We start from the raw sequence: 15,494 nt of genomic DNA on the forward strand, positions 1-15,494 counted from the left end.
TACTGATAATGAGTGTAGAATTCAAGCCTACCTTGCCACCCCAGTTTGGCAGCTGGGGGTTCCACGGCATGGTTCAAAGATTGCCAAAGTTATATAAATGCAAAATTTTGAATATTTCTACGATGACAAATTCATGGTACTTGCAAAAAGCCGTTTTTGAATTTTGAAGGCCTAAGTAAAAAAGTGTTTAAAATTAAAAAACAAACAAATTTTTTTTAAAATTTTTTAATTAATTTTTTTTTTAATGTTTTCCGCAGCATTCCAGCGAAGTCCGGAGCTTGCTGGACAGGATCAAGATTCTTCAGCAAGAGCTGGAGGAGAGTCGACTAATGTCGAAAGATGCTTCGGATGAACTGAGCAAGATCAGGAAGCAAGCAGAGGTTGCGGAACAACAAGCAGAGTCGGCCGTCAAAGCTCAGAGTCTTCTACATGATATTGAGAGTAAGTGATTTAGGTGTGTGTGTGTTTGTGATGTATTTATGTATTTTTACTGTCATATAATTTAACAATTTACCGGCCAATCATATTCTAAACACACTTTTACACAAAACTAATGTGTACAGCAAATAGTGGTTACTTTTCACAGGGTTAGATTTTAATGGTACACATACACATTACCCATGTTTTGGATTGGTTTTGTTTCTCTCATTTGTGAATGAGTAAACTTGAACGTTTTTTTGTTACAGAAAGAGCAGCTGGCAATGAAGAAATGTATAAAAAGTTAAAAGAGAAGCATCTAGCTTTGGTGAAAGACCATGCAGCTTTACTAAGGAAGGTGAATAGGAATTTTGTGTTAAATATGATATTAATTTATTTTTAAATATTTTTAACATGATAAGCTTTTTTTGTTAACGTAATTATAAAAAATTCGGTAAAAAAACAGTGTAACTACAGTTGTTTTAAAACACGATGGGAAATTCATACATATACAGCATTAAAAACCTGCCATTTGTATAGTAAGGTGGGGAGGGGAGAGATTTGGCCATTTTGTAAGAAACAAAGAACATTCAAAAAATTATAAAACTGTTTCCTCAAGACTCCCATGGACCGTTGTTAATTGTTTAAAACAGGATCAGAATCTTTGGATATTATGTGCTAAAAGAGTCCCCCTTTCCCCACCCTAGTGTACCTAAATCACTGGGGTATCCCACAAGCTATTTTCTTCCAACTATCAATATCTGACACATTGGTTAGCACGCTTTATTGTAGCCCAGCTGATCCCTGATAATGTCTCGCATATCGCAGACGAAACAACGGCACTTTAATATCATAAAACGAAAAATTGCCAGAAGATCTACTTCAAACTTATCCAAACTGTTTTATTCCAAATTTTGTTGTGACATTTTATCTCCAGAATGCCGATACACGAAAGCAAGCAGATACTTTACAACAAAGTGCAGGTGAGATTGAAAGCGACAGGTCACGCTTGCTTGCTGATGTGGATCGTCTTACTTCAATGGTGGAAGGCCAGAAGATGAGTTTAAGTGAAGAGGAAAGGAGGAGGAAAGAGGAGAGAGAGCGGATTCTCGGTGAGAGGACGTTTTGTGTCTTTAATTATAAGTTACAGCTTTTTATTATATATGGATGATGCCTTATGGCAAAGAACCTCGAATGTAGGCTAGATTTTTGCCTAATGAACTTAAACTCCCAAATAGGTGACAATAATAATATATCAAGTATACATCAATTTTTTAATCCTTCTATAAATTTGTGTACAAAATATAAAACCTGGGTATAAACATTGAAAACTGTGTATAAAGCATAATAACTTTGTGTAAAATGTTAAACTATTTCAAAATTGACCTAACCTCGGGATTTTTTATCCAGCTATGGCAGCAGAAGAAGCAGGTCACATGATCAAGATTGCGATTGAATCGCTCGACAGCGACATGAGTGGCAGTCGAACATGCAGTGCATCGTCACTCATGCGTATCGTCGAACGGACCAATCAGAGCTTGGATCGTTTGGACAAAGATTCAAAGTCTTTCGAAGAATCGCAAGGTATTTTGCAGTGTTGCCAGTGTTTTTAAAATAAATTGGGATACACTGCAGTAGTTTTCAATATTTAGTATACGTTCAGTTAGTGGCGCAGCTAGAAAAAAATGGGTGGGGTTTTTTTAATTTTTTTTTTAATTAATTTATTTTGAGGGGAGTCGCGACACCCTAAACCCCCTGGCTGCGCCACTGCATACAGTGTTTGTACATTGCTTTAGCTTTAATGACTTTAAATTATTTTTTTTCTCAAGATTTATTAATTATCTTTATATGGTAGCCTAACCTAAGTTCTGAGCAATTTTTTAGCCGAAAGATCAAATATATATCTTTGCTTTAAAATTATTTCAAGAAAAAAAATTCTAACAAAAAAATTGTGATTAAATTTTAGGCGCTTTTGATAAAAACAGAAAAATTAGATATCTTTGGTAAAAACTATTTTAGAATAAAAAATAAAAACTGTTTCAGGATAAAAAATTCATTTTTTTTGCTAATTTACAAAGCCTAAAAATACATTTTCTCTTGTTTAAAAATAAACTACTTTGAATTGGTACTAATTTCATCTTATTTTGAACAGAAATTGATGGAATCGTTCAGTCTGTGTCTGGATTTGGTCATTGGATGGCACAGACGATAGAAAGTGGTGGTGCGACTTGTAACATGGCACCTGAGAGCCAGGGTGAAGGTAATTGATTGTATAGATTCAGTTTATCTGTGTTGTTGTTGTTAATGATTTGTATTGTGTTTTTTTAGCATGGTAGAAACTGCATTTGTTATAACTGTTTTTTGCAAAAAATATATTTTTTTGCAGATTTTTCTATACAAATATTATGTGCACCTTCAATTTTATAAGAAATTTTCAATATTGCAATTTTTTTTCAAATAATATGGATTTATTTTCAAATAATACATACAGCTCGAATTTTATTAAACTTTTATTTCCTAGTTATGTTATTTTAAAATGTTCTATTCCACTAACAAGTATTTTGCAATGTCTTATTTCATTCTGTAGTCATATTGCCAGTAGTTGCTTTTTAAGGCAATAGATCCGCTTAAAGTAACTTATTAGGTAGTTTTACTTAACATATTCATTGTCAATTTCACGCTTACTAGTATCTAGCCCCACAAAATGGCGGAATCATTTATTTGACACAGTTATGGGTAAGTTGTTTATATAACAAGCCAGAAACACCATGATTAACAGTTGGCACAGCTAGCCCTTTTTAAACCCTTGCAAAAGGAAGGTTGAAATAAACCTTAGCGCCATGCCAGTGGTTAGATTGCCTGCCTGTAGCCAAGTAAAAATGTCCAGGTTGGTTACTGCTACCATTGTGGGCGTATGTGTCCTTGGGCAAGAAACTTAACAGCAATTGCTCTAACCTGTTTAATTTTATGGGTTATCTAAATTGTCAGCCTTCTATACCCCCCAAAATAAGTATGGGCTCACAAATTTACATGCGTGGTGATCACAAGTGGGCACGGGGTGTATGAAAGAACACCTTTATAATAAGACCCCGCCATGCGAGGATAAAACAAATTTCATGTGTTCATTTATTATTGAGCTGAGAAATTTTGGAAAAAAATAGTAAAATGATGAAAAAAATCATTTTTGCAAAACATGGAAAAAATATTACAAAAAACGTTTTAAAAAAAATGAAAAAAAGCATAAAAAAATATTTTTGGAAAAAAAAGAAAAAAATCATGAAATTAGCATCTAGCTGTGCCACTGCTACTAACTGATACAAATAACAAATTAACCGCCATCTGTAACAAAAACTTTGTGGCATTTTTATGATTCTTGCTGACAACAATTCTTCCATATACTTGAAACTAATGGATTGGCAATGGGTGTAATAAGCCAAACTCATTTTTTAATATAATATAATTAATTATGTGATATTTATTACAATTATCTCAATTTCTTAAACTTGAATTATTTGGACAAGTTAGATAAATTTAAAAAAAAACTGTAATCTTTGTTCTTGAAATTCAATTTCTTTGGGTGAACTAATTACTGCTGTATCATATTTTGCAATTTTCGATTTAAGCTTTTTGAAGTAAACATTACAAAACAAAACAGTTAATATCAACATATTTTTGTTTTTTTTTTCATTTTCAAAAAAAAATTCTGTTTCTTTTTTTTTTCTTTTTTTGTTTTCAAAATTCTGTTGTTTTTTTTTCTCACTACCGAATCCCATAACTGACCAAACTTCATAAAATAACAAATTACATATTTAAATTTATCATGTAATACCCAAACCCAAAATTTCTTTAATTTTCATTTTAATCAGAATCTTGTGTTTTATAATCCATTACATGATTTTAGTTGAACGTTTAAAAATATATGTTTAAAAAAATCAAAGTTATTGTATTTAAATAAAATAAATATAGTTTAAATACGACTTAGCTGTCACTAGTTTGCTACAAAATCTGTTAAAACGTATTATAAGAGTGAGGTAATATTTTTGGCATTTTTTCTGAGACTTTGGTAATGCTTATTTAATTAAAAAACTAGTAAGAAAAATCTAGTTTATTTTAAATTGAAAAGTCACTATTTCTAGCATTTGCATCCAGTAGCCTTTAATATGGCTACACTTTATATAAAATAGAGTGGGGAAGATGGGACACTTTTCATTTCATCTTCTTGTTCCATTCGATAGTAAACAAAGAACAGTCAAAGAATTATAAAATCACATCCTCACGACTCCCTTAGACCATTGTTAATTGTTTAAAACACAATCAGGATACTTGCATATTATGAGCTAAAGGTGTCCCGTCTCCCCCTACCCTACTATATATGGATATTTATTTTATCATAGCAGTGTATTCATATATAAATACTTTACTTTATCTTGTGAACAGTTATACTACCACACACCCCAACACAGCATGCTATGTTGCTTCAATTTGTATTTTTGAACCTAAATCTATTATGTTTGAAAACACATTATATCTACAGCTTTGCAAAAAGCCTGCAGGAGTTGTGGGGAAGAAACTCTCACGTTTCTTGATGATCTGAAAACGCCAAGCAAAACATCTGACAGCAAAATTACGAGAGAAAAACTGGACATGATAATGAGCACGGCCAAAGTGAGTATGATGGTAGGGTGTGGGAAGATGGGACACCTTGTCGTTCTATTTCTCGTCCCATTTGGTAGTAAACAAAGAACATTCAAAGAATTACAAAACCATATCCCCACGACTTCCATACACCGTTGGTAATTATTTAAAACCTGATCAGTATTTGGATATATGTGATTTATTTCCTTTTTTTTAATGTCTTATTGTGAATTATTCCACAACGGAACTAAAAAAACATAAAGTTGAAAAATAACATTAAAAAAAATAAGAAAAAGCTTGAAAATAAACATTAAAAAAATTGTAAAACCTAAAAATTTCTTTAAAAAAAATAAAAATCACATAATAATTTAAAAAAAAAACAACAATTGCTTTCCTCCAGGAGCTGCTCCCAAAGATGAGCGATGTAAGAGGAGGAGATCTTCATGATCTCGTGGAGCAGGAGATGGCATCGACCACTCAAGCTGTCGAGCAAGCAGCTGAGCGCATAGAGGCGTTGCTCAATGAGGCGCGACAACGAGACACAGGGGTCAACTTAGAGGTCAACGAAAGGTAATTGGTATTTTATTAAATATATTTTTATCAAAAAAAAAAACAATATATTTTTATCAAAAAAAAATGAAAATTGCGAGTGAAAACTGAAAATTCCTAAAATACACTTAAAAAAAACAAAAAAAAACAAAAATCTTTGCTGAAAACTAAATATTCCTATATCCCTAGGATCCTGGATTCATGCACAGAGCTGATGAAATTCATTCAAATTCTCATTTCTTCCTCTAAGGATCTTCAGCGAGAAATTGTTGAGCAAGGAAGAGTAAGTTTTGGTGTAAATGATGAGACCATTTACTTTTTTTATTCAGTTTTTTTCATGTAGTTTTTTTATTGTTTTATATTTAGTTTTTTTATTCATTTTTTTTATTTAGTTTTATATTTCCTATTTTGATTTACATTTTTATATTTACTTTTTCATTTAGTTTTCATATTTAGTTCTTACACATTTTTTTTATTTTCTATTTATATTTCTTTTTTTTTTAATTTTTATTATTTATTTTTTATTCATTTCATTCTATTTTTACTTAGCTTTCAGATACTTTTTAGTCAAATTTAAGTATACTGCACCAAACATTCGGAACCATTTTTTTTTTTGACTTAATAATAATCAAAAACATTTAAATGTAAATACCACACAGGGTGCTTCATCAACCACAGAGTTTTACATGAAGAATTCTCGTTGGACAGAAGGTTTAATATCGGCTGCTAAAGCTGTTGGTTGGGGGGCTACTATGCTAACGTAAGTGCAGCAATATTAATGTTAGCTTATATATAAATTATTAAACTTTTTATGGTAGTAATAATTCACACATGTTTGTATGTTAGCTTGTTTTAGTATTTTAAAAAACGGACTTTTTTATCATTTTACAAACTTGTAATTTTTTTAAAAAGTTTGTCACTTTTTAAAAATCTGTTACTTTTTTACAAGTCTGTTACTTTTTTACAAGTCTGTTACTTTTTACAATTCTGTCACTTTTTCTAGTCTTGTCACTTTTTTTTACAAATTAGTTATCATTTACAAGTCTGTCATTTTTTTCTTTATTTCTTTTTCATTTTTTTTGTCTGTTTCCGCCGTACTCCTTTTTCTGTCTGTCTCTTCTGTTACTGGTAAAAAAATTCTGTGATTTAGGTAATTTGATTAAAAGTGATTACTGTTTAGTTCTTCAATTAAACATGATTTACTTCTCAGAGACGCAGCTGACTTAGTGATCCAGGGTGATGGAAAATTTGAGGAGCTGATGGTTTGTTCGCATGAAATATCGGCGTCCACTGCACAACTTGTGGCAGCTTCAAGGGTGATTTATTATTAATATTTTAATGCGGAAAAGCGCTTCAGATTTTTGTAATTTTTTTTCATTTTTACACAACTGTTTTTTAATTTTATTTTATGCAACTAAATTTCAACATTTTTAAATGTTGTAGTCAACGGTAAAACTTGGTCTAGAAATTTATAATACCTGATATACTGTAAAAAATCTTACAATATATTAAAAGTATATTAAGAACATTTTACTGAAGTGTGCGCAAAAATTCGCAAAAAAAATATAAATTTTACTACATAAAAATCAACAAAAAAAGAAACCATTAAAAAAACACCAATTATTTTTTTTCCTAGTAAAACGTATATCTGTTATTTTTTTGTTAGGTAAAAGCTGGCAAAAACAGCACAAAGTTGAAAACTTTGCAAAGTGCTTCACGCAATGTGAACGGAGCCACAGCAAAAGTAGTTGCTTCCACGAATGCAGGGAGAAGACAACTGGATGAAGTGTCCGAGTCTTTGGAAGGTTTGGCGTCTGTCACTTTAACACAGATCAAAAGAAAAGAAATGGATTCTCAGGTTTGATTTCTATTTAATTTTTTTGGTACTGCTTTTATTACAGTTGTTATAACACGGGTGTTCTCTTTCATGCACTTTGTGCTCACTTAGAAGTTACCATGTATGTTACTTTTTGGTTAAATTTGCTTCAAAGTGTTCAAAACATGATCAGGAAATATGGGATTTAGGTCCTTCACTCCTTATGGCATCTTACCCCACAGTATCATAATATAGTAAGGTGGAATAAGATAGAACACCTTTAACACATAAAATCTAAATATCCTGATTGTGTTTTAAACAATTAACAACGGTCTATTGGAGTCGTGAGGATATGATTTTATAATTCTTTGATTGTTCTTTGTTTACTACTAAATGGGCAGAAAATAGAAGAAAAGGTGGCCCATAGTCCCCCGACTTTACTACATAGTAACTTTTTGGGTAAACCAGGTGAAAGTGTTGGAATTGGAACAAGCATTACAACAAGAACGAGTGAAACTTGGAACACTGAGGAAGAAACATTACGAGCTCGCTGGAGCAAAAGATGAGGAGGAAGAAGAAGAGACTCCCATTCCTCCTGTGAGTCGAATTGACATGAAATATATTTAGTTAGTATAGCATACATCACTAAAGAACCTCACCCATATAAAAATTAAAAATGAAAAATTTATTATTAAAAAAAAAAAAGTTTTTTTATTTAATTTTTTTTTTTTTTAAAGTGTTGTTGTTTTTGTTTGTAGGTAGAAAACAGCAACAACAACAACAACGTGCCTACCAAACCCCCACTAGCACAAAAACCAGTAATACCGCCCAAACCAGTGGAAACGTAAAAAGAAAATGAATATATAAGAAATGCAGTGCAATTTGTAATCTAACTCTTACTTTTATGTTAGGACGCGGATTTTTTTTCGTACGTTTTTTCGTGTGCACTTTTTTTGTATTTGATTTACGAGTGTACGGTAAAAGCTGAGGTGTTGGTTGTTTTTTGCGAGAGTGCTCTTACTGTTGCATTTTCCTGATAGCTGTAGTGAAAAGGAACGCAACTGCAGAGCTCACGGCATTTGTACATTTTTTACACAAACTGTTGTCTTTTTAATGTAAAACACTTTTTCGTCAAAGAAAAAAATCTTCGCATAATCTTTTTTAACAAAAAAATTCTTTGCAAAATATTTTGCAGAGAACTAAAAATATTTTGTCGAAGAACAAAATTTTTCCCGAGAAGCAAAATCCCGCTTTTTAAACCTATCTTATAAAATCTGCCTTTTCAAAAAAATTCAAATTTTTTTCGTAACAACTTTCACTGCGAATTTATCTTCCTGTTTCGTGTCTTTGCTAGAGTGTATCTTCTCTGTTGGTTAAACAATGGCTTTTATTTTCATGTATGTTAGTTTATTAGAACTCTAATAATCATCGTGTATTTTAAACCATTTCGCATCATTTCTGTACAAGATAAAAATCTCCTGTTTTATATAGTAGGGTGGGGGAAGATGAGACACCTTAACCACTTAATATCCAAATATCCTAATCGTGTTTTAAATAATTAACAACGGTCTATTGGAGTCGTGAGGATACAGTTTTATAATTCTTTGAATGTTCTTTGTTTACTACCAAATGGGATGAAAAAATCTAAAAAGTGTCCCATCTTTCCCATCCTACTATACTACGGTATAATAGCCTATATAGTAGGGTGGGGTAAGATGGACCATGTTTTATTCTATTTCTCGTTCATTCGGTAGTAAACAAAGAATATTTACAGAACTAAAATACTCTGGTCCCACGACTCTAAAAATGCGCTGTTAATTGTTTAAAACGCGATTATGAAATATGGGATTTAGGTGCTAACGGTATTCCATCTTACCCTACAGTGCTATATATATATTCTAGTAGGCCGTTATATCCCGCTGTTAGTATACCGTATACTATACTGCTGTGTTTACAGCTTCCATTTCGATGCTTTGCCCATATTGGCCCACAAAGATATATTTCAATTTTTTCGCAGTAATATTCTCTTTCAGGTTTTTTTTAATGCAAAAGGGTGCTGGTGTAAAAAGCGAACTTTTGGCCGCAGTTTCGTCAAGTTTTCCCCACGCTTCATTCTATCTATGTAGATAACAGCATCTCTTAACACAGTACACAATAACACATGAAACTTTGTATCTATTTGTGTTCTGTCACTATAAACGCGTTTATTTAAGGTGTTAAAGATCGAATGTACCTTATTTATCCTCGCGTGGCCGAAAAACGACAGTCGTTATACCACAGATGTTCTGTTCCATACTCCTCGACCCAGCTTACGAGTTACCAAGTATGTTACTTTGTAGGTGATTATCTCTAGGTTAGGGATAAGATGGTCCATGTTTTCATTCTATTTTATCGCCCCGTTTGATAGAAAAAAGGAATATTTACATGGTTATTCTGGGATGGGGGAAGATGGGACACCTTCTGCGCATAATATCCGAATATCCTGAACGTGTTTTAAACAGTTAACAACGGTCTATGGGAGTCTTGAACATATAGTTTTATAATTTTTTGAAAGTTCCTTGCTTACTACCACATTTGACGGGGAAAATAGAGTTAAAATGTGTCCCAACTTCCCCCATCACCCTACTATATATAAAAGTATCCTCACGACTCTAAAAGACGATTTTGAAATATGGAGTATACCTACCGTATTCAGCCTATATTTAATACCTGTATACATCCTACCCCACAGTATTATATAGGATAGGAATACACGAGAAATTGCTGAGGTCCTGCAACAATAAGCGAATCCAATCAGTTTTAAGAAGACTTGGCATTGCTGATCACTTAAGCAGATAAAAAGAAATTAAACATGGACCCAAAGGTTAGTTAAATGAGATATTATTTTAACGGTGACGTTTTTTACTGTCAGATTTTTTAGCATTTCACTGTAATTTGATTTTTAAGCTTTTTTTATCTAGTATTACAATATGATTTAAAATATTAGGAAGTTTTTGAATGGAGGAAATTTATTCTGTTTCTTCGGTCACGATAACAAAAATCTGAACCCCAATATACCGTTGGTAATTGTTTAAAACACGATCAGAATATTTAGAAATTATGTGCTAAAGGTGTGCCATTTTACCCCACAGTACTTTACCTGTTTAGTAAAATCTAGGTTAAATACAACATGTCGCCGACAATGTAATGTTACTGAATAAGGAGACTCTTTGTAAAGCGATTCATTGAAAAGAAGCTATTCACTCGAAGCTTGGTAAAAAAAACCTTCCTTTGTTTGGCAGCATTGTTCTCTTACCGGTAACCGTTTTATTTGAATATAGAAGCAACCAGTATACAGTCTAGTTAGGTTAGTACAGTGTGTAAGACTACATGATGAGCAGTTGTTTTAGTGTTTTAAGTTTACTATTACTAGTATTAGTTTTTTGCAATGGCGACTCGTTTCAAAATCCGAAAGACGATGTGGACGAGCTGTTAAAGTTAAGATCCAGTATTTGCTACGCAGCTGAAAAAGCAGGTGTACCGTCAGCGTTGCTTGCAGGTAAAAAATGATTTCTTTGTTATAAAGTATAGTAGAGTGGGGGAAGATGGGACGAATTTAGCACGGAATATCCAAATATCCTGGTCGTGTTTTAAACAATTAACAACGGTCTATGGGAGTTGTGAGGATACAGTTTAATAATCCTTTGAATGTTCTTTGTTTACCAAATGGGACAAGAAAATAAATTAAAAAGGTGTCTCATCTTCCCCCACCCTACTATATCCCATTATTAATTAAGCGTGTAAAAAACTTAGATTAAGGGGTTTAAGTTGTATGCCTGATCTCAGGTATCATCAGTCGTGTAAGCGGGGCCGGTAGAATGCTGAACGAGAATGGCTACGGGCAACATGGATATGGTGTGATGCAGGTATACAGCAACTTTTAAATATATAGTAGGGTGGAGGAAGAAGGGACACCTTTTGCACATAATTTACAAATATCCTGATCGTGTTTTAAGCAATTAACAACGGTCTATGGGAGTCGTGAGGATATAGTTTTATGATTCTTTGAATGTTCTTTGTGTACTACTAAACGGGACGAGAAAATGGAGTTAAAGGATGTCCCATCTTCCCCCACCCTACTATACTACAAAATTACCTCTTTTTGTTATTTTCTTGCAACAATGCTTTACGTTTAGGTGTTTAGAATGTTCATAATCATAACAACTTAAACATAATCATCCACAAAGTTACATACGTGGTAATTCATAAGCGGGCAGAGGTGTATGAAACAGAACACCTGTGTTATAAAGATTGCCGTTGCCCGACACGCCAGTATAAAGTAAGTTACAGTTATTTATTTAGTGTAAGCTAACATCTACATTTAAATGAATGTAATGTAACTCGCTTTATCTTTGCGTTACCGGAAAGCGACAATGGTTATAACATGGGTTTTCATACCCATTGTGCCAGCTAACGAGTTACCACGTATGTTGCATTTTCATGTATTTATAGATTGCTGAAAAACACGGTGCCGACACAAAGTTCGGGCCTTTTTCAAGAGATCACATTTTACAAGGCGCACAAATTCTCCACGACCTAATGCATTCCATACATGAAAAACACCCAGGAATCATGATGGACCAACAATTTCGAGGCGGAATATTGGCCTACCGAGTTGGTGTGGAAAATCTAAGGCCGCCCGATCTAATTCATTCGGATATGCCGGAACAGCAATATGCGAATGACGTTCTCAGGCGGACATCGTTCTTTGAACAGCAAGGGTTTGGGAGAAAAGAATGCACAAACATTCAGCATGAGGATCTTTAAGTTAGAACAATTACACTTCTGGTGTGTAGTTTTCATGTTTGGTTTTAGTCTGATGATGTTTGGTCGTAGTTTTCAATAAATTGGAGCAAATTAAATTAACAGTATATATGCGTGTAGAGGGGTGTGGGAAGACAAAAAGACACCTTTAGCACATAATGTACAAACATCACGTGTTTTAAACAATTACCAACGGTCGATGGTAGTCGTGAGATTTATAACTCTTTAAATCTTCATTGTTTACTGCCAAACGGGACAAGAAAATAGAGTGAAAACTGTCCTATCTTCCCCGACCCTACTAATATATGAAAATTATTTATCCTCGCGTGACGGGCAACGACAGCCGTTTTACTCAAGGCTACGCATTTCATACTGTTATATTAAGACAAGTAATTATGCTCGTTAATATTTGAGTTTATTAATTTCTCAATTCAACGATTTAGTTGTCTTCTTGACGTTCGTAATAGGAATAACGATCGTTTTCCTGAGCGACTTCATCTTCGAAAGATTCTTAAATAAATAAAAAAGAGTTAGAAAAAATATAAGGAGACCAGACATTTAGTTTAGTTTGAGAAAATTAAAAATCCCACTTACTCATAACCTTTTCGGCGTCTCCGTAATAGCGTCTAATGAAATACAAAAAGGCATAAAAATGATTCTATTGAATAATGTTATATGAATTAATGTAACTTGCTTTATCCTCCCGTGGCGGGAAAACGACAGTCGTTATCACACGGGTTTAACACCTCGTGCCAGCTTACGAGTTACCATGTATGTTACTTACAGCCATGTCATATAGTAGGCTGGGGGATAATGGTATATCTTTTCGTTCTATTTTCTCGTCCCATTTGGTAGTAAACAAAGAACATTCAAAGAATTACAAAACCATATCCCCACGACTTCCATTGACCGTTGTTAATTGTTTAAACCACGATCAGGATATTTGGATATTACGTGCTAAAGGTGACCCATCTACCCCTACAGTACTCTATATTTAAACTAGTTTAAAAGGCTCCTGTCCTCGTACACCACCGCATCGCAGTCGGACGAGCCGAACTACAACATGCATATAGCTCTGCTGTGCTTTAAGTATATAAGCAATGTATATATAATTCATTATACAAGCTTTAAATTTAAATGATAAAATGGGATTTCCCGCGCTTAAGAACACCAAACTATTGCCTATTTATATAAACACGTAAAAAAAAGAACCTGCGACAGCGACGGCGGCGCCAGGCTGTAACATCAGTGACAACCAGGAGTCCGATGATCAGCAGAATAAAAAGAGTCTTGTTCATCTGTAGAAACAAAACACACGTTAACATTAGATACCATGTTGCTACACTCGACCACAGATAAGAGAGGCCAGTGGCAACTCCCTCATTTGTGACTTGACCAACCTTGTAAATTTGATTTCTTCAACTTGCAAGTGGTGAAAACTGTGTATCTTCCAGCGCTTATATAACGAACTAAAGGATGTTTTGTTTCTTGTGTCGTGACAATTTACTTTTCTATTTTCCTGTTTTCAAGTTTCTGAAGAGTTTTATCCTTTATCACGTTTCGGATTCAAAATTTCCGCCCGCTTCTATGGAAAGGCTGCAAAACAACTTTTGCAAAACAGCAAAGAGCTCGTAGCTTTGCCACTGCTTCAAAAGATACCATTACCGTAGCTGGATCAATAAAGCGTAGAACTAATTTACAGGTACGATTTTCTATGTATATAAAAGTTAAGTTTATACCCATTCAACAGGACACAAACCATGATAACTGTTAAAATGTAAATGTAAAAAGTGTTTTTGCAATAAAGCTTTTACCATTTTTAACTATCACGCATAAATATTGTTGTTTTGCTAATATTTTTTGTCCTTTCATAAGTATATTCAAAATTTAATAAGTATATTTAAAATTTTACCTATCTATTGGGACAAAATAAAGTTGGATTATATATAGGCTATATATAAATATATTTATTTGTTGGTTCATTTTAGTTTTATTTTAATTTATTGGATCTTGGGTTCTCTTCTTTACAGCTTGCACCTGTTTGAAAAGAAATATTTCAAGAAAAAACTTCTCATAATAAAAAGGTCTGATCGGAAGTTCAATTACATGATTTAATGTAATTTTTGCGTGACATTTCATGAATTCTGAATTTAAGCTGGGACTTGCCCATCATCCAACACCCAGGGTGCTACCACATTCCTTATCAGATGTTCATATATAATGCTTCTCTAAGGTAAATGACAAGCAATAAGTCCACATAAAGTGTATGAATGTAACTTATTTATGCTCGCCTGGCAAGAAAACGAAAGTTTTTTAACACTAGTGTTCTGTTTCATACACACTGTGTCAGCTTACGAGTTACCATGTATGTTGCTTTGTGGGTGAATGTTTTTTCTGTATTGCTGACAATTTAGACAACTAAATTTGTAATTTAATAATTTACCAAAAGTTTTCGCCTTTCATTTGTTATTCAGATAGCACGGCTTGGTTCAAAATTTATACTTTCCTGCAGTTACTGTCTTCGTGACACAGGAGGTTATTGACTGCAACGATAAACCTATACAGGAAAGAAGGTGTCCGGTTGCTTTTTCAATGTCGGAATCATTTTATAACTTCCTTAGTCGTGACTTTAAGTTTGAAAGTTTCATTCGCTAGCCTCGGATGAACCTATGATTGGTAAACAGTCACACCCCGTAGACACACATCCAAGTTACTATCCAATCAAAATGCTTCTTATGCAACTGATGCCACATAAGAAGTGATATAGTAGGGCTGGGGAAGATGGAAACCTTTTCGTTCTATTTTCTCCTACTATTTGGTAGTAAACAAAGAGCATTCTAAGAATTATAAAACTGTATCCTCACAACTTTCATAGACCGTTGTTAATTGTATAAAACACGACCAGGATGTTTGGAATTTTGGATACTATGTGCTAAAGGTGTCTCTTACCCACTATACTATATGATGCCTTTCAGGGAATATTCTACACATTTTCAGCTTTTGTAATACTTAAATTTTTGAAAATGTAAAACATTTTAAAGGTATTTATTCAATTTTAGTAATATTTGATTTTCTAATTTTATTTTCAGGCATTTATTTGGATTCCACATTTACTGAATTTTGTCAAGTTATACTACATGATCAGTTTTAATAATGGGGCAAAAGAAGATTTCAATCCTACAATTCACTAAAAAAGTTAGCAATCAATTGGATGAATGTAACTTGCATTATCCTGGCATGGCCAGAAATTGACAGTTGTTATAACACTGTTGTT

The 15,494-nt window shown here is 33.2% G+C and overlaps 2 protein-coding genes and 2 long non-coding RNA genes across 7 annotated transcripts in view; 3 read left to right on the forward strand and 1 right to left on the reverse strand.

Moving 5' to 3' along the window:
- LOC494389 (huntingtin-interacting protein 1) overlaps positions 1–9,633 on the forward strand; it is a 20,568-nt gene extending 10,935 nt beyond the window's left edge. The window contains exons 12-25 of one of the 3 annotated variants that reach the window (XM_018815174.2): positions 258–441; positions 687–775; positions 1,355–1,529; positions 1,828–2,001; positions 2,570–2,677; positions 3,106–3,153; positions 4,952–5,082; positions 5,453–5,622; positions 5,791–5,884; positions 6,261–6,361; positions 6,812–6,917; positions 7,268–7,459; positions 7,886–8,014; positions 8,176–9,595. In XM_018815174.2, coding sequence (XP_018670719.1) covers positions 258–441; positions 687–775; positions 1,355–1,529; positions 1,828–2,001; positions 2,570–2,677; positions 3,106–3,153; positions 4,952–5,082; positions 5,453–5,622; positions 5,791–5,884; positions 6,261–6,361; positions 6,812–6,917; positions 7,268–7,459; positions 7,886–8,014; positions 8,176–8,265 — 1,791 coding nt within the window. In that variant the 3' untranslated portion in view covers positions 8,266–9,595. Of the gene's footprint in view, positions 1–257; positions 442–686; positions 776–1,354; positions 1,530–1,827; positions 2,002–2,569; positions 2,678–3,105; positions 3,154–4,951; positions 5,083–5,452; positions 5,623–5,790; positions 5,885–6,260; positions 6,362–6,811; positions 6,918–7,267; positions 7,460–7,885; positions 8,015–8,175 lie in introns of all 3 variants that reach the window. The other 2 variants (XM_018815173.2, XM_018815177.2) reach the window with 2 other exon arrangements.
- A 957-nt stretch (positions 9,634–10,590) lies between these two features.
- LOC100180687 (lysozyme g) lies at positions 10,591–12,322 on the forward strand. Its single transcript, XM_002131552.4, has 3 exons — positions 10,591–10,955; positions 11,243–11,322; positions 11,909–12,322. The coding sequence occupies exons 1-3, from the start codon at positions 10,787–10,789 to the stop codon at positions 12,221–12,223; spliced, it is 564 nt and encodes a 187-aa protein (XP_002131588.1). The 5' UTR covers positions 10,591–10,786; the 3' UTR covers positions 12,224–12,322.
- A 291-nt stretch (positions 12,323–12,613) lies between these two features.
- LOC101241951 lies at positions 12,614–13,950 on the reverse strand. Its single transcript, XR_182028.3, has 4 exons — positions 13,621–13,950; positions 13,433–13,518; positions 12,815–12,846; positions 12,614–12,730 (listed from the first exon to the last, which is right to left on the reverse strand). It is a non-coding gene; the product is annotated as an uncharacterized LOC101241951 (long non-coding RNA).
- On the forward strand, positions 13,663–15,441 carry LOC113474534. 2 transcript variants are annotated; one of them, XR_003396200.1, is made up of 4 exons: positions 13,673–13,922; positions 14,251–14,453; positions 14,733–14,793; positions 15,310–15,441. It is a non-coding gene; the product is annotated as an uncharacterized LOC113474534 (long non-coding RNA). The 2 variants fall into 2 exon arrangements; XR_003396199.1 differs by lacking the exon at positions 15,310–15,441 and having other exon boundaries at positions 13,663–13,922; positions 14,733–15,309.
- The last annotated feature ends 53 nt before the right edge of the window (positions 15,442–15,494 follow it).

The sequence above is a fragment of the Ciona intestinalis genome, chromosome 1 (assembly GCF_000224145.3).
Source record: "Ciona intestinalis chromosome 1, KH, whole genome shotgun sequence".
NCBI classification, from domain to species: Eukaryota; Metazoa; Chordata; class Ascidiacea; order Phlebobranchia; family Cionidae; genus Ciona; species Ciona intestinalis.

What these genes read in the sequence shown, in the direction of transcription:
- LOC100180687 (XM_002131552.4), top strand. Translation starts at nt 10,787, where the DNA reads ATGATGAGCAGTTGTTTTAGTGTTTTAAGTTTACTATTACTAGTATTA. An exon ending in ACCGTCAGCGTTGCTTGCAG is followed by an intron (nt 10,956 to 11,242) that starts GTAAAAAATGAT and finishes GCCTGATCTCAG; the next exon opens with GTATCATCAGTCGTGTAAGC. An exon ending in ATGGATATGGTGTGATGCAG is followed by an intron (nt 11,323 to 11,908) that starts GTATACAGCAAC and finishes ATGTATTTATAG; the next exon opens with ATTGCTGAAAAACACGGTGC.